Here is a 17,184-nt window from a genome sequence, read left to right on the forward strand (position 1 = left end):
TCTAGTCCCTCTCGAGGCCATGCTCTGGCGGATCAATTGTCGTTTTCATCCTTCCTCCGTCAAATGTCTGAGGACCTGGATCTTAAATTGGACGCTGGTTCTAAGTACTCTAAGGAGTATTTCAAGGAAATGAGTATACCTCGGCCTCCTGCCAGAGTCTCACAAACTTCCTCTGAATATACTTCTTCCTCAGACTTTCAAACGAAACCTGGAGACTCCTTAGAAACATAGAAATTGACGGCAGAAAAGGGCCATAGCCCATCGAGTCTGCCCATACCAATGACCCACTCCCTGATTCTTACTCTCCTAGAGATCCCACATGAATATCCCATTTTCTCTTGAAATCTAACACGCTGCTGGCCTCAATCACCCGCTGAGGCAGCTCGTTCCAATGATCTACCACCCTTTCGGTGAAGAAGTACTTCCTAGCATCACCCTGAAATTTCCCTCCCCTGATTTTCAGCGAGTGTCCTCTGGTTACCGAGGGCCCTGTAAGACTGAAGATATCATCTTTCACCTCTATACGCCCAGTAATATACTTAAAGGTCTCAATCATGTCCCCTCTCTCTCTCGCTCCTCCAGTGAGTACATCCGCAGTTTCCTCAACCTTTCTTCATACGTGAGTTCCCCGAGCCCCAAAACCATCCTGGTAGCCATTCGCTGAACCGACTCAATTCTCAACACATCCTTTCGGTAGTGTGGTCTCCAGAATTGAACACAATACTCGAGATGAGGTCTCACCATGGATCTGTACAGTGGCATTATGACTTCAGGCTTTCTGCTGACAAAACCCCTACGAATACATCCCATCATTTGTCTTGCCTTGGATGAAGCCTTCTCCACTTGATTGGCAGCCTTCATATCGTCGCTGATGATCACTCCTAAATCACGTTCCACCGTGGTCCTGGACAAGGTTTCACCATTTAGTGTGTAAGTTCTGTGTGGATTTTTTTTGCCTAGGTGCATTACTTTACATTTTTTAGCATTGAAGCCCAGCTGCCAAGTTGATGACCACTGTTCAAGCTGTCTTAGGTCCTGCGTCATAAAGTCAGGCACACTGCTTTTGCCAACTATGTTGCATAGTTTGGCATCGTCGGCAAACAGTGATACTTTTCCTCTAAGTCCTTGGGTCAAATCTCCTATGAATAAATTGAATAGAATCGGCCCTAAGACGGAGCCCTGAGGTACTCCACTCATCACTGCTGACGTTTTGGAGGGGGTACCGTTTACCATCACCCTTTGAAGCCTACCATCTAGCCAATCCCTTACCCATGTTGTGAATGTATCCCCTAATCCCATCGATTTTAGTTTGTTCAACAGCCTGCGGTGTGGGACGCTATCAAAAGCTTTGCTGAAGTCCAAATATATCACGTCAAGGGACTCACCGGCATCCAGATGACTGGTTACCCAATCAAAGAAGTCAATCAGATTAGATTGGCAGGACCTTCCCCTGGTAAATCCGTGTTGATGTGGATCGCGTAAATTTTCTTTGTCTAGAATTTTGTCAAGTTCCTGTTTGATCAGTGTTTCCATGAGTTTGCACACTATGGATGTAAGACTCACCGGTCTGTAATTTCCTGTCTCCGTTCTGCAGCCCTTTTTGTGGAGTGGAATTACGTTAGCTGTTTTCCAGTCTAGGGGTACTTTTCCTTATGCCATTCCTGCTGTTCCAGGCAAGCTGGAATCGAGGTATAGAATGGTACATTGCAAGGGCTTTGAGAACTCCCAACTATATCTCATCAGTCCCTTCTTGTGGAATCTTCCTTAAAGAGGAGTCATCCTTCCAGGGTCTATGCTACCCTATCTCCTGGCAGAGAGGGTAGGACCATGGACAAGTTTGGCCGTCGTCTTTATCAAAATTCGATGATGGCCTCCAGAGTTTTAAATTATAATTTTATCTTTACTACTTATTTCAAGTATTTTATTGATATACCGGTACTCCCTGGTTTCTCTAAAGACCTTGGTCAACAGGCTTTTAGAGTTCCAGCAAGTCATTGCTACTTTAGCACAACTCAGGTTATACCTTCTTCAGTCATCTTATGATGCCTTTGAACTTTCCTTGAGGGTCACTTCTTTCTCAGTAGCGATGCGCTGCTTTGCCTGGCTTCACACCATTGATATGGATCCCAACATTCAGGATCGTCTGGCCAATATTCCTTGTGAAGGCTATGATCTCTTTGATGAATCCTTAGAGGCCGTCACCAAGAAGTTCTCAGAGCATGAGAAATCCTTTGCTTCCATCGTCAGACCAAAGCCTAAGCCAGCTCCTCCTAAACCTTCTCAGCCTCTTCCACCCTATCAGAGGCGTTATCCTTACACTCAAGCACCCCCCAAGAAATAACAGCAGCAGAAGCAACAGAACCCTCAGCCTTCTGCTACACCAAAGGCTTCTCAGCCTTTTTGAGTGTCTCAAACAGAGCATAACCTCCATCGTTCTGCCTCTGTCCTCCCCTCTTCCCATTGGAGGTCGTCTCCATCATTTTTACCATCGATGGGAGACCATTACATCCGACCTCTGGGTGCTGTCAATAATCAGGGACGGATACTCTCTTCATTTCACTCAGATTCCACCAGAGCTTCCTCCAAGAGAGTATCCTTCCAATCCATCCCAGACTGCCCTTCTTCTTCAGGAAGCTCAAGCTCTGCTTCGTCTCTGTGCAATCGAGGAAGTTCCCTTGGAACAGAAGAGCAGGGGGTTTTATTCCTGTTACTTCCTCGTTCCGAAGAAGACGGGCAATCTACGGCCTATATTGGATCTCAGTGCCCTCAACAAATTTTTAGTCAAAGAAAAGTTTTGCATGTTGTCCCTGGCATCCTTATATCCCCTTCTAGATCAGAACGATTGGTTATATTCTCTAGCCAGCCTCCTGTCAGTACCTCAGATTTCAATGGGGAATCTGCATTTTCAATACCCTTTGGCCTGGCATCATCTCTGAGAGTGTTCACCAAGTGCCTAGTGGTGGTTGTAGCAGCTCTGCGGAACCATGGTTTCCAGGTGTTCCCCTACCTGGACGACTGGCTCATCAAAGATTCAACATCTCAGGGGGTTATTGTAGCGACCCAACGAACTACGTGGTTCCTACAAAGCTTGGGAATCAAATCAACTTTCCTAAATCCCACCTTCAGCCCTCTCGGAATCTTCAGTTCATCGGAGCTGTTCTAGACACTAACTCGGAGCATTGTTTCCTCAGCAATATCTGGATGCTCTTCTTCAGCTTTGCCACAAAGTGTCTTCCCTTTTTTCACTTTCAACGAGACACATGATTGTATTACTCGGTCATATGGCCTCGACCGTTCACGTGACTCCTTTTGCCAGACTTCACCTCAGAATTCCTCAGTGGACCCTGGCATCTCAGTGGGCACAAGCTTGCGACGTACTCTTTCAATACATTACAGTCACTCCATCGTTGAGACAGTCTCTCCACTGGTGGATGCTCTCTTCCAATCTCTCCAGAGGTTTACTGTTTCAGACACCCCCTCATCAGAAGGTCCTCACGACAGATTCCTCGACCTATGCTTGGGGAGTTCATCTCGACGGTCTCCGTACTCAAGGCCACTGGTCCAGCACGGATCGTCAGTGTCATATCAATCTGTTGGAACTCAGAGCAATTTTCAGTGCTCCCATAGCTTTTCAGCATCTTCTTCATGACCAGGTAGTCCTTTTTCGGACAGACAATCAGGTCGCCATGTACTACGTCAGTAAGAAGGGAGGAACAGGATCTCCCCCTCTTTGTCAAGAAGCTCAACAGGTTTGGGGCAACACCTTCTTGAAAGCAGCCTACATTCAAGGAGAGAAAAACTGTCTGGCGGACAAATTGATTCGTCTTCTGCAATCTCATGAATGGACACTCAATTCCTCCCCTCTTCATCACATTTTTTCTCAGTGGGGAATTCCTAAGATAGATCTCTTTGCATCTCCCCACAACCACAAACTGCCTCAGTTCTGCTCCAGGATATACTCTTCTCATCGCCTCAAGGCAGATGCTTTCCTTCTGGAATGGACGAATCTCTTCCTGTATGCGTTCCCTCCATTCCCCCTCATTCTCAAGACTCTGGTCAAGCTCAAGAATGATCATGCCACTATGATTCTGATAGCTCTTCGGTGGCCCAGGCAACCTTGGTACTCCCTTCTACTTCAACTCAGCAGCAGGGAGCCATACCTTCTACCAATTTTTGCATCTCTGCTTACACAGAGTCAAGGATCTCTACTTCATCCCAACCTGCAGTCTCTCCACCTGACAGCTTGGTAGCTCTCAACATAACTCCCCTTCAGTTTTCTGAACCTGTTCGGGACATTTTAGAGGCTTCCAGGAAGCCTGCCACTAGACAATGCTACCATCAGAAATGGAATAGATTTTCTACATGGTGCTTTTCTCATAACAAGGAGCCTCGAGATACTTCCTTGTCTTCCATTTTAGATTATCTTCTGCACTTATCTACCTCTGGCCTCAAGTCTACATCCATTCGAGTCCATCTTAGTGTAATTGCTGTGCTCCATCAGCCTATCAAAGGGAAACCCCTTTCTGATCAACCTGTGATTTCCAGATTTATGAAAGGACTTTTCAGTGTCAAACCTCTTCTCAAACCACCTCCAGTGGTTTGGAATATCAATGTTGTTCAATTGATGAAGCCTCCTTTTGAACCAATGGATACGGCTCATCTGAAATATCTCACTTGGAAGGTGGTGTTTCTCATTGTCCTCACATCTGCTCGAAGAGTCAGTGAGCTGCAAGCTTTAGTTACTGAATCACCATTCACAGTTTTCCATCATGACAAAGTGGTTCTCCTAAATTCTTACCTAAAGTGGTTTCAGAATTTCATCTCAACCAATCCATTGTACTTCTAGTGTTTTTTTTCAAAGCCTCATTCTCATCCTGGAGAAACAGCTCTCCATACTCTGGACTGTAAGCGTGCTTTGGCCTTCTACTTGGAATGTACCAAACCACACAGATCTGCTCCTCAACTTTTTGTCTCCTTCGATCTAAACAAGTTGGGACATCCAATCTCTAAGCATATTATCTCCAACTGGATGGCTGCTTGTATCTCTTTCTGCTTTGCTCAGGCTAGACTGCATCTACAGAGTCGAGTCACAGCCCACAAAGTCAGAGCCATGGCGGCTTCAGTAGTTTTCCACAGATCCACTCCTATTGAGGAAATTTGCAAAGCTGCCACCTGGTCCTCGGTTCATACTTTCACCTTTCATTATTGTCTAGATGTTTTCTTCAGACGGGATGGCCATTTTGGCCAGAGAGTATTACAAAATTTATTCTCCTAAGTTGCCAACACTCCCACCATCCCATCCTGGTTAGCTTGGAGGTCACCCACATGTGAGAATAGGCTGCCTGCTTGTCCTGGGATAAAGCACAGTTACTTACCGTAACAGGTGTTATCCAGGGACAGCAGGCAGCTATTCTCACAGTCCACCCACCTCCTCTGGTTGGCTTCTCTGCTAGCTATCTGAACTGAGGAGATGCACCCTGTGCTTCGCGGGAAGGCACTTGCGCATGTGCGGTGTAGCAGACTCGAAACTTCTAAGTTTTCTACAAGAAAGTCTGCTTGCAGGGCTGTCCCTATCTGGGTCCGTGGATGACGTCACCCACATGTGAGAATAGCTGCCTGCTGTCCCTGGAAAACACCTGTTATGGTAAGTAATAGAGAATGACACTATGGTTGTTACCCGCGGCTAGCCGCGGGTAGCCGTGGGTAACCCGCCAAAACGGGGAAAGAAAAAGTAGTGGTTGCTGCGGGGACAGGCACAAGGCCATTTACTGCCCCGTGGAGCGGTGAATGGTCTTGTCTCCGCAGTGAGGCAATCAAGGATCGCACAGTCCAGCAGCCCCCACTCGCCCGATCGCAGCATTCTGCCATCTTCCTCCCTCACCTTAGATGCAGAGTTTGTCGGCTTTCTTTTTCGCCCAGCCGCACGCTTTCAAAAAGCTGCGCACGTGCGGCTGCTCGAGATGTTCAGTCTTCTCCTCTGCTGCAACTTCCTGTTTCCGGTTGCGTCAGAGTAGAAGATTGAACAACTGAGCAGCCGCACGTGCGCGGCTTTTTGAATGCGTGCGGCTGGGCGAAAAAGAAAGCCGGCAAACTCTGCATCTAAGGTGAGGTGGAGGGAGGGAGATGGTGTAACGCTGCATTCGGGCAGGAGGGGGCTGCTGGACCGCGCAATCGCGCATGTTCCCGGCTCACACTAGGAAGGAGGGAGTGAAAGGGAAAGAGATTCTGGGCCAAGGGGATGAACAGGGAGAGAAAGAAACCCACAGCAGGAAAGTAAGGGGAGGACAGGCAGGTGAGGCAGATGCTGGAAGCAGGTGGGGGGGGAAGAAACAGGGAAAGAAGCTAGTTGGGGTTGAAGAGAAGAGACACATTGGTGTGGAAGTGGAAGAGAGGGGAAATCTGGACAAAGGAAGGTAACAGAAACAGAGGGGAAATTATGTGCATGGGGGCATGGGGACATATACGCCATGGGGATGGTATATTGTCACCGGCAACCTCAGGGCAATGGGTCCTGGGACACCGGGACAAGGAATACTCTTGTGTGCCGCTGCGGGCAGCACAAGGAAGAAAAATAAAAGTTCAAGAAAAAGAAACACCACCACACTAGGGAGGTAATTTTCAAATGAAAAACTGGTTTTAATCTTTAAATCCAAAAATGAACAAGCCGGCCTGCTTGTTTCCTCATAGCTCAGTCCAAAGCAATACAGACTTGTCAGGATTTTTACATAGCAAACATGGACCCAAAACATCCAAAACTGCAAAATTAAACAGTCTCTGGGGTGAATGCTGTTTCCATGCGGTTCTAAAACTCAACAATGCAAGTCTCTCCTAAAGCTGTAACTGGCCCCTCATAGTTCCAGCTTGGACAGTTTCAAAGAAAAAAAACCAAAAGAAAAACAGTCTTTTCTTTTCTGCTGTTCACTTAAGCTTGAACCAGCACTACAGTACTGATCCACCCAGCAGCTGACGTGCTGGCTAAGCAGTGTGCTCCGTGTGGTAATAATGTTGCCAAAATTAGGCCCTCTATCCCACCACTTTGAACGTGGGGCAAACCCCACTGCCTGGGCTTAGAACAATTCAATTTCAAAAGAAAAAACAAGATAAGTCTTTCTCAGTTCTTAAAGGAGCTCTCACAATACTCCAACTCTTCTAGGATTATCAAAGGACAACTTCAATACAGTTCAAATAGGTAAGGCTTCAATAACCCACCTAGGCAGTTTCCACTACTTGCTTTTTAGAACAGCAAACTTCCATTGGTTGGACTCCCTTTTGAAGCTCAGCAGTGAGCTCTGGATCCAGCTCCATGTCTTGAGGAACTTCAGACAGGCAGGGAGACGGTTCTGCTCCAGCCTCAGTTAGCTCCATGCATTCAGGCTGTTGACTGCCATTAAGGTTTTTATCTTACTGCATTTTAACTTTGGTACAATAAATTCTTGCCTGCATCGTGTACATTGTCTGAAGTTTTTGTTTGGTTTTCCTGTTCCAGTGTTTTTTCTGCAGATTTGGTTGGATTTCTTTTTTGTTGCTTTTTCAGGCTGTTGACTGCCATTCAGAGCCCTCCGCCCTGAGCGTCGCTGCCAGCTTTCTAACTGCAATCGCTCCTATTCCCTCTGTTTCTCCTTCTGCCTCTCTAACAGTTCAGTTCTCAGGTTTAGAAGTCTGCCGCCACGCCTCCAACCCTCAGGTGCAGAGGATTTCCTATCAACTACCCTATGACTGTGTGGGGGAGGGGAAATATGCAACTCTGCTCCCTGGCAGAAAGGGTAAGGAAGGAAAGTCGGGCAACTTGGCAGTTCGGAGTTTAAATGGCCCAGAATGAGAAGTATCTACTTTTGACCTGTGCACTGCTCTGGGGACACTCCTAGCAGGCATAGGCTGCATACCACAATATGGACACAGGGGGGGCAATGCCAGATACATAGGGGAGATATTAGAAATGGGGAAAATAGGAACACAGATGCAAGATTGTTTGGGGACCAAGCTCGCAGGCTCCAGCGGCTTGCACAAATTACATTGTAATGTGCCACGAAAGTAAGTAAGAGGGAGGTGATAGATAGGCCGCGCGAGAGGAGCTGAAAGGTGGTAGAAAGGAACAGATGGTGAAGGAGGGAGGGAAGGGTAGTGATGGAAAGGAATAGAACAGACATTGAAGGAGAGTGGAGAGGAACAGACCCTGAAGGGAAATGTGGACGACAGAGTGGGGAGAAGACGCTGGAAGGGAAGAAGACAGATGCCTGAAGATGGGGGTGGGGGAGGTGAAGGGAGAGGCACAGTAACAAAGCAAATGGAAGACGCAGAGAGAAGACACACAGTGGATGGAAGGAATTGAATAAGAAGATGAGGAAAGCAGAAACCAGACAAGGGTAGAAAAAAAATTCTATTTATTTTCTTTTTCTTTTGTTTTATGATATATATTAGTTGTGTTGATAACAATTTATAAACAAAGCCCTGCCATCTGAACATCTCTTTCTCTAGTTCAGCAGCCAAAACTTTGATTTATTTATAAGGAAGGAATAAGCTAAATATTGCAATACTGAGGCTTATATGGATGCTGTGGGGACGGGGCGGTGAAGGGGATGGCGGTGAAGGGGATGGCGGTGACGGTGACCGGTCGGTGAAGGGGATGGCGGTGACGGGGCGATGAAGGGACGGTGGGCCGGGGACGGGGCAGTGACGGGGACAGATTTTTTCCCCGTGTCATTCTCTAGTAAGGAACTGCTTTATAGGCCCGCCTTCTCTGAGGGGTGCCTTAGCATCTCATCCAGACATGGCTCATTTTCTGTAGGGTACTCTGCAGCTTAGGCCTCCGTTGTAACTTCCCTGTCCAACTTGGAATCTTAGCCTGATTCTCTGTTCTTTGACTCGTCTGCCATATGAGCCTCTGGAGCAGGTGGCCCTTATGGATCTCACGATCAAGCTGTTTTTTCTGGTGGCTATTATCTCAGGGTTTCAGAGCTTCAGGCTCTTTCCTGCTGGGATCCTTTTCTGCGTATTAAGGATTCCAGTGTGATGCTGTGCAGTGTTCCTTCCTTTCTTCCCAAAGTAGTTTTCACTTTCCATGTGAATCAGGAAATCCGCCTTCCTGCTTTTGCTTCCTCTGGTTCAAGGGAGCAGGACCGGGTGTTACGGTCCTTGGACATGCACAGGATCTTGTTGCGGTACCTGGAGGTCACCAATGAGTTTCACTTGTCTGACCACCTGTTTATTCTGCCAAATCCTGCCTGCAAGGGTAGGCCAGCTTCTAAGGCCACCATTTCGCGTTGGATCCATATGGCTATTTCTGTGGCTTATGTGGCAGCTAAAAATAAGCCCCCCCTTGCGGTGCGAGCTCATTCTACCAGTGTTTCGTCCTCTTGGGCAGTCATTGGCTGTTTCTGGATGAGACTTGCAGGGCTGCTACCTGGTCCTCTATGCATACGTTTACCAAGTTTTACAGGATCGATGTGGTGGCCAAACAGGATGCTGCTTTTGGTGCCTCTGTTGTGGCAATGGGCTCACCAGTCCCACCCTGAATTTTCGGGACTGCTCTGTTAAGTCCCAGAATAAAGTGGGATTGTACATGAATGAAAGATTTGATTCTTACCTTTGCTAATCTTCTGACTTGTAAATCCACACTTTATTCCGGGAACTCGCCCTATACCTTGCTGATTCGCCAATTGTCTGTGTTTATATGTACTTTTAAGCTGGATTTCTGTTTTCTGACCAGCCTTTGTAAGAGTGCCATCAGAATGGGTTTAGCACTTAGTTTTGAGGAGTCCCTTGTTTAAGTGTCCCCTTCTGACAGTGCAGGCTGTGTCTCCTTGTAGCGCTGTTTTTTTGTTCAGGTTTATAATGTTTTATTATCTGTGTTCTCTTTTTTCATTGTTTACATTTGTTGATATGAGCAGAATTGACTTATTTGTTAGGGAGTGTTCATGTTCCCCATTCTCTCTCGTTTCTATCCTTTAAGAAGTTCCTGACTGCTTTAAGACTAATGTTCACAGGGACAGTGATTAGATAAGAGGAGGGAGGGGGATTAAGCCTCTAAAGTTTGAGGCTTCCTATAAAGTCCTGGCGGGTGGAGAGAAATAACCCACTGGTCCCTGAGTAAAGTGTGGGTTTACAAGAAAGAAGATTAGCAAAGGTAAGAACCTAATCTTTCGTTCCAGAAACAGAGGGCCCTATGCAATTCTTCATCTAATATTTGCTGTAGTGGATAGAATTGTGCATTCTAATTCTTAGCAAATTCTGGATGTATTCTTACTTACTAGCATCAAATGATTTCAGTGATAGTTCTGTAAAATGAGTTATAGCTACAAGTTATTTGTGATCTTATATCCCATCAAATTCTCCTAAGTGAAGTTCAAGACAGGTTATAACAGTACGTCTGTTATCTTCCTTTTTTCAATATGACTTATTTCTGAATTTCTACATGAATTTGCCTGAGGTTCTGAATTTCCATCTGTGCTTTTCTGGTTTAGGAGAATCTGTTGCAGTGAAATTAATATAAATGAGTTAATTTATAAACTGATATACAAAAATAATTTTATGAGGAAAAAGGTTGACCTAGATAACTAAACTGAATGTTAATATCGATGGCTAACTTAATACATTTTCAGAATGGATGAGAAAAAAGTGTAAGAGAACTTAAGTGGTGGTGCATTTGGTAAGCAGGGTGTTTACTTGCCCAAAGGTAGGTTGGAGAAAGGCAGTCTGTGGCACTTAAGTTTTCTTAAAATGCTGATTAAAATTTTGTGTTTTGTGTTTAGTTTAGTTTAGATCCTTAAGTGAGGCCTCATTTGGAATATTGTGTTAAGTTTTGGAAGGTGTTTCTCGCTAAGGATGTAAACACTTGAAAGAATTCAGGGAATTTCCCCCCCCCCTCCAAAAAAAAAAAATTGCGATTTACATGTTGGACTTTCCCTACTCGCCACTATGAAACTTTAAAAAATTTGTAATCAAATTTCAGTCATTGTACTTCCCCATATAATATATGGGTCTCTTTACTTGTTAATCACCTTGATTCTGGATAAGTGCAATGCAGAAATTCAGATTAGATTAGAAAATTGATGAAAATGGTATGGGGCTTGCACCACAAGATGCGTGAGAAGAGACTTGATGACTTGAAGATGTATACTCTCTAGCACAGTGTTTTTCAACCTTTTTACACCTATGGACCGGCAGAAATAAAATAATTATTCTGTGGACTGACATCGGTCCGTGGATTGGCGGTTGAAGAACACTGGGCTAAGTTGTGGGCCAGACCCCGCCCATCTCCACCCCAGACCACGCCCCATAATAGTACTAATTGTAACACTATTTTTTCCATTCATTTTTCAAAGATACACAATATAATCTTTTTAACAACACATAATGGTTAACCACAAAATTAAACTACACAAAGCACACTGACAGCAGATGTAAATTCTCAAAATTGACATAATTCAATCACTAAATTAAAAAATAAAATCATTCCCCCTACCTTTGTTGTCTCCCTCCCTCCCTTATCTTCTGGCCTGCTCCCGCCTGGCCATTTTATGCTGGCCTGGTATTATCTTCAGGCCGGCTCCCTCTTCCTCACTGATGCAGTGCACAAAGCTATGGGCAGCGGCTCCTTGCTCGTCCCGTGCCTCATCTGAAAGCCTTCCCTCTGACGTTGCAACATCAGAGAGAATGCTTCCGGTTCAGGCGCAGGACACACGTAGGAGCCACTGCCTGTGGCTTTGTGCACTGAATCAGTGAGGAAGAGGGAGCTGGCTCGAAGATAATGCTGCATTGATTGCACCGTGGACCGGCAGTTGAAGAACACTGTTTTGGGCCTGATGCACGTGCTGGCCCTGTGGACCGGCAGGAAATTTCTGTGGACCGGCACCGGTCCACGGACCGGTGGTTGAAGAACACTGCTTTAGCAGAAAGGAGAGATTGGGGTGATACAGACATTCAAATATTTGAAAGGTATTAATAAACAAATGTTTTCCAGAGTAGGTGAGGTGGAAGATCTAGAGCAGTGTTCTTCAAACTTTTTACACCTATGGACCGGCGGAAATAAAAGAATTATTTCATGGACTGGCAAACTACTAAGACTGAAATAAAAAAAACCATCTCCGCCCCGTCCCTGCGAGCTCAGTCCTGCAAACCATCTAATCCCATCCGCACAAGCCTAAATAGTTATGATTTTATACAGGGCTGTGGAGTCGGTAGATAAATGTTCCGACTCCGACTCCTCAGTTTTTTTTACTTCAGACTCCGACTCCAGGTACCCGAAATTTCCTCCGACTCCTCGACTCCGACTCCACAGCCCTGATTTTATATTGAATGTATTTTATTAAAGTATAAAAAGAAACAGTATTCTGTACAATTGTAATTTTATAAATACAAATAATACAGGGCAAGGCTCAACAAAACCCCTGTCTCCCCTCCCCTTCACATATATCCCCTCTACTATCAAGAAAACTAAATAAGACAAATTATTACAGAATGGTACATAGAAATATCATGCTAACAGAATACCGCAGTCACACTTGACAGGAATAGTGTTAGGGGAGTGCAACTGCCCCCTGGACAGAGTGGGCCCTAAGCCAGCTGGAAGCTAAAGAAGCACTGCCTGAGCTTTGCAGTCCCCAGTTATGTTGAACACCTACTCTAACAGGATACATATTTCAAATCTGATATATTGTAATTACAAGATAGAAATAAAATTATTTTTTACCTTTTGTCGTCTCTGGTTTCATCGTCTTTTCACTCTCTTCCATCCAGCGTCTGCCCTCTGTCTCTTCTATCCAACATCTGCCCCTTCCATCCACTGTCTGCCCTCTCCCCCTTCCATATGGTATCTGCCTTCATTCTATACCCCTCTCCCCTTTCCATCCAGCCTCTCTCCTTTTTACATGATCAATCTGCTCTCTTCATTTTTATCTCTCCTACACCAGATCTAGTATCTTTGTCCCTCTCTCCTTATTTCTCATCTGACCCCTTCCCAGCATCAATCTCTCTCTACTTTCTCATTCCTCTGTCTCTCCCTTTCCCTCATCTGATCTCTCCATTCCATTCTGACTCCTTCCCCTCCTCTAATCTTCCTGCCAGCTGTTTCCTTCCTCCCCTGTCCAGGAGTACCCCTTCTCCCTTCCCTCCCCAGCAAATGTTTCCTCTCTTTAGCCTGGCGGCAGCTCTGTGTACTTTTAACTTCGGCACACAGCTGCCCCTAAGCAGTAGTTTAGCTGCGGTTTCATGAGGCAGCCTCGGGGCCTTTGGTAGGCCAGCCCACATCACATCATCGAAGCAGACCGGCCTAGCAAAGGCCCCGAGGCTGCCTCATGAAACTGTGGCTAAACTACTGCTTAAGGGCAGCTGTGTGCCAAAGTTAAAAGCAGACAGGGCTGCCGCTGCTGTTCTGGGGGTGCAGAGACAAGATAAAGGCAGGAGGCCTGGCATACGCAGCAAAGCCAGGAGTCCTGGTGAAGGCAGGAGGCATATGAGGCGGAAGGCATACATGGCAGGAGGCAGGCGTCCCGGCGAAGGCTGGAGGCATATGAGGCAGAGGGCATATGCGGCAGGAGGCAGGAGTCCCGGCATACGTGACGACAACAGGAAGTTGCAAGTTAGTTGACGCCGGCACTGGAGCCTCTCTTCCTATCTAGTGTGCAGTTTGTGAAGGGGATCCGAATCCTTCACAGACTGGCAAGAAATTTTTGTGGACCGGCACCAGTCTGTGGACCGGCGGTTGAAGAACACTGATCTAGAGGACATGAATTTGAGGTTGCTGGGGGGAGGAGAGGGGGAGTTTGACTCAGGAATAACATCAGGAAGTACTTTTTCACAGAGAGGGTAGTAGATACCTGGAATGCCCTCCAGCAGGAGGAGGTAGAGATGAAAACAATAACAGAGAATTAAAAAAATAAAAAGCATGAGATAAACACAAAGAAATCCTATATGGAAAGAGAATGGAACCAAACAAACTTAGTGGTGCTTTCTTTGGCAAATCTAGTAATTACCCAGCATTGGCTTTGTTTCCCAGACTTTCAAAGGCTAAGACCTGATAATGGCTGGACAGATCTGGATGGGCTGGAGTGGGGCTTTGACAGATTCAGCATTTGGGAAAGAAAGCCGGTACTGGGTAGACTTCTATGGATTGTGCATTGAAAATGACGAGGAGAAATCAAGTATGCATTTGTAGCATTGCATCATGAGTTTATCTTGTTGGGCAGACTAGATGGACCATACAGGTCTTGATCTGCTGTCATCTACTATCTTACTTTTAGGAGGAAGCTATTTTCTCCTTTGAAAGTTGTAGGTTTCTGTAGCACTTCGGGTGTTTTATTTCTGTGTGACTATTTCAACATAACCAGTTTTGTGCCTAGTTATAATGAAATATCTTTAAAATAGTTTGTCAAGATTGCTGATTGAAGTAGATGTTGTCTTGACTTCCTGTTTTACTAACTCTGTACCATGAGTAGAATATACAAACCTTGTTAACATTATTATTTTAAACTTCTTCACAGGCATTGAAGTGGCAGCAACATCAGGGGCTGCTCCCTCCTGGTATGACCATTGACTTGTTCAGAGGTAAAGCAGCTGTGAAAGATGTAGAGGAGGAGAAATTTCCTACACAACTAAGTAGACATATTAAGGTGGGACTTCAGCAATTTACTTTTTGCTTAATATTTAACTATGTGACACATTTGACTGTAGTAAACCAGACCTTTTATAAGCAGGCCCCAAACTATAACCTGTCAATCTAATGTGGCCTGCAGAGCTCACTTTTTCTTGCCCTCCTTACTTTCCAAGACTGAATCTGGTCTTTAAAGGCAGTAATGCATGGTGGGGTTCCCAAATTCCTCGGCATAGCAATGAACTAAGCAAATTCCAAGGGAGCACCCTGTTTAACAAACCTGCAACTATTTTAGTTATTTGAAATGCCCTATGTGGTCTTTCTTTAGACAAGCTTGAGGATCCTTGCCTAAGACACAGGAATTGGGGCATAAAGGCATAAAAGAGGAAAAGCAAGAGAGATTCTGAAATGTGCATAAACTGATAATTGACTAGAGTAGTAGTATTTCTTGTACAATAACCTCTGGAATCTACACTTTAGGGTCATTTACCTTTTCCAGCCTGGAAACTATAGGGAACTTGAAATCAATTTCTAGCCCCCTCTCTCTGTGTACATCTGCTGTTACTTATCCCTGGATATTAAGTTTTGTTTCCTACAAGCCTAAGCTGTGGGAGTTTTTCTTTTCTGCTCATGTTTTATTTTCTAAAAGTTTTAGTCAGTTGATTGATTCTTGGCGTGGGTCTTGCCCTGGTGCTGCGGATTTACCCTGTGGTGGATCGCAAATTTTGTGTAAAAGTCTGCTTCTGGGGGGTTCCCTGTTAGTAGAACTGCAGTAAACTCCCTGGATAGCCTGCAGGACAGATCGGGACTCCGGGATTGGGAACTAACTCACCCCTGGTTTGTCCGCTATGAGATTTGAGTGCAGGCTGCGCGGTTCCATGAAGGCGTGATTGGGACCGGACTGCATACCTGCCTTGATTTTATTAGAGGTCACTACAGTCACTGACTGAGGTGACCGGGCAAGTGAGACAGTCAGAAGATGTGAAAAATTCAGTTTTCCCCAGCTTCCTGAGGTAATAGATCTCCTTGCTTGCTTGTCAGCTTTTCGGCCTTTTCTGTTAGATGCAGCACAGACACAGTGAGTCACTGTATGCATGCTTGTATTGGCGATTTTGGGGGGGGTCTTCAAAAGTGGGTTTTGGGTGTTTTCCATGCATGCCCTATTCCCCTCCCCCCCCCACCTCTGAAAAAGCAAAATCGCTGTTTTCCCGGGTTCCCTGTGTTTTTCCCGGGCTGTTTTAGGGCAAAATTGGCACCTGTGGTGGCCATCTTGGATTTTCTTCAAACTTTTTAAAGGTATATTTTTGGCATTTTGGAGCTTCGTTTTCACTCCAAATTTCTCAGATGGCCTTCTCAGGATATGATGGCATGAATTTATGCCTCGTTTGCGGCGGTTGGCTGGTGGTTTCGCAGCCGTTTTTCCTGTGCATCACAGCCCACAAGGGGGGTGGGACGTGCACGGATTCTGTGAATGCCTTCTCAGAGTGGCCCCTTTGCCTCTATTTCTACCGGAGATGCGATTTAAATGTCCAGTGTGCCTACGAAGGGTGCAGAGCGTGTTTCCACGAAACTCAAGCGCAGCTCCAGGGAACAGTCTCTTTAACTCTGCTAAGCACTGAAAAAAATGAAGTGTGCAGAATGGCGCTTACTGCCGGTGACTTTCTTTCCCCCAAAATTTGGGCATTTGATGTATCCAAATTTTTCTGGTTAAAAAGGCTTTGCCTGTTTCTTCCATTCAGATTCTAGTGCAGCGGATGGGGTCTGCCCCTCCCCTGGATTCTAGCTTGTAGCTGTGTTCGACTTTTCAGGGTCACCGAAGAGCAGGCAGGCAGTTCCCGCCTTCGCTTCTGCCTTGGTTTCTGTCCCTCTGATATCATAGGTTATGTCAGAAGCGTCCACTGGTGTGGCTAATCTAGCGGATCTGCGGGATTCCCCTGCTAGTGGGTCCCAAGATCTTAGGGATGACCCAGCAATGCACAGGCTGTTCAAGACTTGCCGCTTGCCTGACCTTGTTTCAGAAGACTTAAGGACCCTACACCTGAATACGGACCATCGGGAACAGGCAGAATGTTCCATTATATGTGATCAATGTCCGCAGCCTGCTTCCTTTTTGGACAATCCGGATTTGGTTCAGATTCCCTTGGAGTTATGGGAGTTCCTGGAGGGTCCCCTTAAATGTGCCAGGACCATGGTGCGTTTGTATCCCATGGATCTGGAATTTGCCAAACAATTGGCCCCACCAGAGGTAGATTCGGCTGTAGCACAAGTCACTGAGTGCACTTCCTTACCCTCGGATGGAGGGGATCTCCTGAAGGATGATCAGGACATGTGAGTGGATTTTGTTTTCAACTGCCTTTTTGATTCTGCAGCGGCAGGAATGAGAGCTACTGCGGCCACCTCCTTTGTTGCCCGGGCATGACACACCAAACTGCGCCCAGAGCCTGAGGAGGTTGTTCTTCGGGACCTGGATTTTCTAGTTTCTGGGGTGAATTATCTGGCGGATGCCCTTTGTGTGACATGTTGAAAGTTTTTTGCTAAGCTTGGTGCTTATTGATTATCTGTGTGGCATATGCTGTAGATTCGTCAGTAGTCCAGTG

The 17,184-nt window shown here is 45.9% G+C and overlaps 1 protein-coding gene across 1 annotated transcript in view; it reads left to right on the plus strand.

The window, feature by feature from the left end:
- SMU1 (SMU1 DNA replication regulator and spliceosomal factor) overlaps positions 1–17,184 on the plus strand; it is a 216,462-nt gene that overhangs the window by 59,926 nt on the left and 139,352 nt on the right. Inside the window, exon 5 of the mRNA XM_033918195.1 lies at positions 14,478–14,606. Coding sequence (XP_033774086.1) covers positions 14,478–14,606 — 129 coding nt within the window. The remainder of the gene's footprint in view (positions 1–14,477; positions 14,607–17,184) is intronic.

The sequence above is a fragment of the Geotrypetes seraphini genome, chromosome 1, assembly GCF_902459505.1.
Source record: "Geotrypetes seraphini chromosome 1, aGeoSer1.1, whole genome shotgun sequence".
Classification (NCBI taxonomy): Eukaryota; Metazoa; Chordata; class Amphibia; order Gymnophiona; family Dermophiidae; genus Geotrypetes; species Geotrypetes seraphini.